Here is a 6,388-nt window from a genome sequence, read left to right as displayed (position 1 = left end):
CCCAAAGTACGGGGACAGCAAGTTCTGTCCAGGCCTGGCCACTGGGGATTCCTGTTTTCACTCCACCCCCCACCAGGGGTGGGGAAAAGCTGGGTGCACACCCGGGATCTCTGACTCCGACCGCCCTGGCCCCTTGTCCATCTTCCTGAACCTGAACCCTCTCCCCAGGAGCCCTGCCAGCTTGAAAAAACTTCACATTCAAATCCTCCTCAGAGTAGACTCCCAGAATATGTTTATGCTCATTCTTTGCTGTGGTCAAACCCACACATGATGGAAATGGACAGATCTAAGTGTGTGCCCACTGCCCTTAAAACAACACAGACTCTGGGGTCTCACAGGGCCCAACTGGGCCACGGCTTGTCAGCTTCCTCAGGGGGGAACATCTCCTGGGCATGTACTGGCCTCAGAACTTCCCTCCTTCTTTGTCTCCCAGATTATATGGTTCTCCTGACTGACAAGTGTGGTCCAAGCAGCCACTCAGCTGACGTGAGCCAAGACCGCACCCCCCAGACCAGTGACAGGGCTCTTCTGGGGTCCCAGGGCCAGCAGGATTCTGTGTGTAAGTGGTGTTTTCATAGAGCAGCCCAGCACAGGGCTTCCTCCCCAGCTCCCAGGTCCGTCAGACCCTGGGGTGGAGAAGTTGCAGCCGGAATGCAGCCACCCAACTGACTGGGGCTTAAGGCAACCGCCATGATGGTTAGCACATAATCACCTTGAATCCTTGCAAGTCTCTTCTGAACCCGAGGTTCAGAGAGGTGAAGCGACTTGCTCCAGGCCATGCTTGTGAGGTATAAGTGAGGGAGATGGGATTTGAACCCACATCTGGTCTGACTCCAAAGTCCCCACCACCTCACTAAATTATACGTGCCACCTTCACCCATGATCTCTAAGGCTCGGGAACTCGCTTGACAGACGAGAAACCAAGGCACCGAGCGCTTGAGCCACAAATGCACATCCCAGTTCCACAGGAACCAGGCTTCTTACTAACTCTGATACTGCCTCCACTCTACCACCCACCCTGGCTCCAGTGGTTAGCCAGGGGGCTTCTGGGAGTTTTGTGCTGTTGTTTCTATATTTGGAGGACTTTTTGGTCTTGTTTGTTTCCTGGATTCTTTGTTTCTGTGGCCCAGGAGATGGAGCACATGTCACCCTGTCTCGAGATTCTTCTGAACAGAGCTGGCAAGGAAATGAGAAAGGATCCTAATTAGGGGGCGATAACCCCACGGAGAAATTCAGATTTTTGCAGCAGGCCGTGTCCTTCCCACAAGCCCTGTGTGTTTGTCAGATGTTTATAGAGCCTTCATTAACAGAGAGCTCCCTTAGATAAGAGGCCTGAGCACAGCATCAAGGGCCAGATAAGAACAAGCGGAGGGCACTTCGGGGACGGCAGGCGGGTGAGAGCCTGTGAACTGGCCCGGTTACGCGGTGCAGAGCGGTGGGCAGGACAATGCGGGCCGGCTCCTTCCCGGCTCCTCCCCGCACCCGCTAACACACCGCGGCTGCCGCAGTCTCCGGAGCAGGGCTAGAGCATCCCAAGATGTGCCGCGGGGCGCTCTGGGTGGCCCTGCCTGTGCTCTCCCTGCTGGTCTGCTCCGCGCAGGGGAAGCCACTGGAGATTCGGGGGCGGGGGTCGGCTGGGGCAGATGCCCACGGCCTGCTAGGCGGGCCCGGAGGTGAGCGGGAGCGGGGCACCTTCGACCTGAGGATGTTCCTGGAGAACATGAAGGTGGATTTCCTGCGCAGCCTCAACCTGAGCGGGGTCCCTTCCCAGGATAAAACCCGAGCCGAGCCGCCGCAGTACATGATCGACCTGTACAACAGATACACCACCGACAAGACATCCACCCCCGCATCCAACATCGTGCGCAGCTTCAGCATGGAAGGTAGAGTCGGCTCCACCGGGGCGCCCCGGGTCGGGGTGGGGGACTCAGTGGTCCAAGGCTGCGCTGCCCAGTATGGCGGCCACTGGACACGTGGGACTTTACGTTTCAATTTAAATTAATTTAAATGAAATAAAATTAATAATTTAGTTTCACTAGCTTGGATGCAAGTGCTCAGCAATCATGCATGACTATGGCTACCCTATAGGACAGTGGAGATTATAGAACAGTTCCATCATTGCAGAAAGTTCTACTGGACAGCTCTGCTCTAGAAGATTCTCCCTCCCTGAGCCCAGAGCCACATTTAACACAGTAGGTGCTGAAGGAATGCCAGTTCCCTTCCTTCCATCCCTTCCCTACCTCCCCCTTCCCATACTGTCCCCTTCCTACTTAGACACAGACAACTTATTTAGCCTCCAACTAACTGGTATATTTTTAAACACCGAAGGAATGTCTATTTCTCTCTCATCAGAAGGTGTTTAAAATTCAGATAAATTCCTCCGAGAGAGAAGCGTTAACAACAGAAGAAGTTGCCCGAGGACAACTTAATTATTTTCTAAATATAAATTAATTTCACTGATCCAGGAGGACTAGAAGATAACGAATGTCAGCTTAGGGCTTATGTCCACTAATTCACACAATGTAAGTGACATGATCTTGTGAGCAGGGAAGCCAAGGCTTGCAGACTCTGAGGGAACTTGCCCAGTTCACATATTAGTTAAGCAGCTGGATTCTGACCCAGGCCCACCTGTCTGCACAGCTCACTTTCCCTACGGCTGCAGCCTCTCTTTAACCAGCCAGGCACTCAGAGCTTCATCCCTCCTGGGCTTGAGACCTGCAGACTCTTAACAGGTATACGCCCTAGCTAAAGGATGCTGTGGTCATGCTGCATGCCTGGCAAGGCTGTATTTTCTGATGGCCCAAAAGAAGAAGAAAATTCTGGATTTTATGTGAACTTGCCTGGTTTCTAAAACACTGGCTTAATTTTTAAAAAATGAAGTCTGCGGGGCTTAATTTTTTGTTTTTTAATGTGGTCTGCAGGTCATACAGATACTGCCAGTGTCTCACTATGCCCATGGGGCGTGTCTGTAACCTCTGCTTTAGGGAAAGGCCAGGCTTCTTTGGCTGGACCTAATCACCAAATCCTGTAGTCTGGAAGTCCAGCATTCACAGCCATCTCAGTGACCCCTCCCCACTCCCCCCATCATTGTCCATGTCCTGGAAACAAGTGCTCTGATCTGATCCCAGCCCTGCCTGTGGCCAGTACTTCTGTGAAGGCCAATTATGCTTCCCTTCACAGATGGCCTGAGTACGGCTCAGAGGGGGAGGGCACTTGTTCTCTAAGTGTCTGATGCAGTCCCAGGGGCATCTTCTAGGTGTGCCACAGTAAGAGCACAGCAGGTGGTTAATGCACTGCTCATGGACCCCACTCATGACTCACATATGCCACGGTGGCTCACCACATGCTGCAGGAGCTAGACTGACACATCCATGCTGGGTGAGGGGACGCAGAGAGCTGTGTGAAAGGCCACGTGCTTGGGGGTGGGGGAGCTGTGCCCAAGTAGGGAAGACGGTCTTAGGAGGACACAGAAATACTGATTGAGCATCTGCTGTGAACCAGGGACAGTGTTGGGTAAATTCCATGTGCCTTCTTGTTGAAGGCTCACACCAACACTGGGAGGTTGGTAGGATGAGTCCCATTCTACAGATGAGGAAACTGAGGCCCAGAGAGACTCAGGACTTCTCCAAGGTCACAAGCCTGGAAGGGAGAGAGTCAGGATTGGCACTTCAGTCTGTCAGATACTGCCGGGTTTCACGACAGCACACAGTATCCCCTCATGTTGGCACATAGTAGGTGCTCAAAAAACACAACTTCTCTTCCCTCTTTGCAACCAGGCCATGGTATAATAGAGATGTGCTAATGGCCGGGTGTCAGCAAGGGGAGTAGGAAAGTGAAACAGTTGTGCGGCTAAAAGGCAAGGCCTATGTATGCCTAACATGACCAAGCCGTTCAGGTTAATATATTTTTCCCTCAAACATTAAAAAAAAAATCATCCACTTTCATTTTGCTCAGAAGTTACAATTCTGAATGGTTTTTTACACCATTTAGATGCTGAGATTTTTAACATTGCCATAATGTTGGAATTTTACCATCCCTTCCCATGATCTCTCCTTTAAAATCATACACTCAGGATCTGCACTCTGAGGCTGACAGTGTGCTTTTCTGTTTTGTTTATTTGATTCTATTTTTTTTTATAAAGTGAGGATCGTTATATATGCACTTTGGATGCATACATAGGATGTATGCACTTTGGCAGTTAAACACCCTAAGTCCCAGTCTCCACGTCTGTAAAAGTGGAATAATAATTAGATCTTCTGGGGGTCAGTGTGAAGAGAAAAGTGAAATATATTATGCAAAGCTCCTGGTGCAAAGCTGGGCACGTAGTAAATGCTCAATAAACAGCTGGAGCTGTCAATTTCAATGTGATGCGATGCATCTCCTCCCTCTGTTTTTCTTTGGAAGATGCCAAATGTACGTTTTAAAATATCCTTCTAGGGCTTCCCTGGTGGCACAGTGGTTAAGAGTCCGCCTGCCGATGCAGGGGACACGTGTTCGTGCCCCGGTCCGGGAAGATCCCACATGCCGTGGAGCGGCTGCGCCCGTGAGCCATGGCCGCTGGGCCTGTGCGTCCAGAGCCTGTGCTCTGCAACGGGAGAAGCCACAACAGTGAGAGGCCCATGTACCTCAAAAAATAAAAATAAAACAAGCTTTTAAATAAAATAAAATACCCTTCTACATTAAGGGCTTAAGTGAAAACAAACAGAGACTTGATAGAGATAGACAATGTCATGCCAGATGCCCTTTCATCTAAACCATGAGTCTCAGCTTTGGTGTCATGAAAACAGACTCTCCCAGCAGATGACTGTCACCGTGTATTTGCATTTCAGATGCCATCTCTATAGCCGCCACAGAAGACTTCCCTTTCCAGAAACATATCTTGCTCTTCAACATCTCCATTCCCAGGCATGAGCAGATCACCAGGGCCGAGCTCCGACTCTACCTCTCCTGTCAAAGTCACATGGACTCCTCTCATGAGCTGAAAGGAAACACGGTCATTTATGATGTTCTGGATGGAGCCAATGCCTGGGATGCTTCTGGGGGAACCAAGACCTTCCTGGTGTCCCAGGATATCCGGGACGAGGGCTGGGAGAACTTTGAGGTGTCCAGTGCTGTGAAGAGGTGGGTCCGAGCAGACCCCACTAAGAGCAAAAACAAACTGGAAGTGACAGTGGAGAGTCACAGGAAGGGCTGTGACAAGCTGGATATCAGTGTCCCCCCCAGCTCCAAAAACCTGCCGTTCTTTGTCGTCTTCTCCAATGACCGCAGCAATGGCACCAAGGAGACCAGGCTGGAGCTCAGGGAGATGATCGGCCACGAGCAGGAGAGTGTGCTCAAGAAGCTGTTCAAGAACGGCCTGATGGAGGCAGGTGAGAACAAGGACGACGAGGAGGAGGATGTGCAAAGCCACACGGCCGTGAGCTCGTCTTCGGCCAGGCGGAAGAGGAGTGCCGGGGCCAACAACCACTGTCAGAAGACCTCCCTGCGGGTGAACTTCGAGGACATTGGCTGGGACAGCTGGATCATCGCGCCCAAGGAGTACGATGCCTTTGAATGTAAAGGCGGCTGCTTCTTCCCCCTCGCTGACGATGTGACCCCGACGAAACACGCCATCGTGCAGACCCTGGTGCATCTCAAGTTCCCCATGAAGGTGGGCAAGGCCTGCTGTGTGCCCACCAAACTGAGCCCCATCTCCATCCTCTACAAGGATGACATGGGGGTCCCCACCCTCAAGTACCACTATGAAGGGATGAGCGTGGCCGAGTGTGGCTGCAGGTAGTGCTGGCCCGTGGGTGGGGGAGGCAGGGTGGAGGGGGCTCCTAGTGAGAGGTCCTGTGTCCTGCTGGGCATGACAGAGACTAAGTCCACCTGGGTGGCAGCCTGGAGAAGGAAGGGGAGCCACCAGGTCCTTGTGGTAAAGACCTGCTCTCCCTCTCATGGCCCACCCCAAGCACACGCCACTGGGTTGAACTGCAGGGGAGGGGATGCCGACGGGCAATGGGGGTTTGGGGAGAAGAGGAAAGCCTGGAAGTGTGGCTAGGGTGGAAGGGGAGATGAAGAAAAGGGGACAAGAGAAAAATTATCCAGAGTCAGCAGAAAATTGAGCGAAAACGAGGCCAAGGAGTATAGACGGGAGATGCACAGAGATTAATGGAAATTAAAGGACGTGAGAGGCATGGGGTTTATTCCAATAACCTCAGGGAGTGAAGGGGAAAGGAATGGGCTGGGTGCGCCACACCCACTCCACGTTATTCCCACAACCTGTGAGATGGGCGTCGTGACTCCCAATTCACACACTCGGAAGCCAAAACTCGGGCAGTTCAAGTAGCAACAGTCAATGGCATGATTCCAACCCACGGGTCTCCATAGGTCTGTTGATCACCGAAGC

At 52.0% G+C, this 6,388-nt stretch overlaps 1 protein-coding gene across 1 annotated transcript; it reads left to right on the top strand.

The window, feature by feature from the left end:
• The first annotated feature begins 1,475 nt into the window (after positions 1–1,475).
• GDF2 (growth differentiation factor 2) lies at positions 1,476–6,172 on the top strand. The gene is made up of 2 exons (XM_029201152.1): positions 1,476–1,883; positions 4,830–6,172. The coding sequence occupies exons 1-2, from the start codon at positions 1,538–1,540 to the stop codon at positions 5,777–5,779; spliced, it is 1,296 nt and encodes a 431-aa protein (XP_029056985.1). The 5' UTR covers positions 1,476–1,537; the 3' UTR covers positions 5,780–6,172.
• Positions 6,173–6,388: the final 216 nt, after the last annotated feature.

Source organism: Monodon monoceros, unplaced genomic scaffold (assembly GCF_005190385.1).
Source record: "Monodon monoceros isolate NGI ecotype Baffin Bay Population unplaced genomic scaffold, NGI_Narwhal_1 Super_Scaffold_4, whole genome shotgun sequence".
NCBI lineage: Eukaryota > Metazoa > Chordata > Mammalia > Artiodactyla > Monodontidae > Monodon > Monodon monoceros.
Note: the sequence above shows the minus strand (reverse complement) of the source record. Positions and strands in the feature narration are given on the sequence as shown.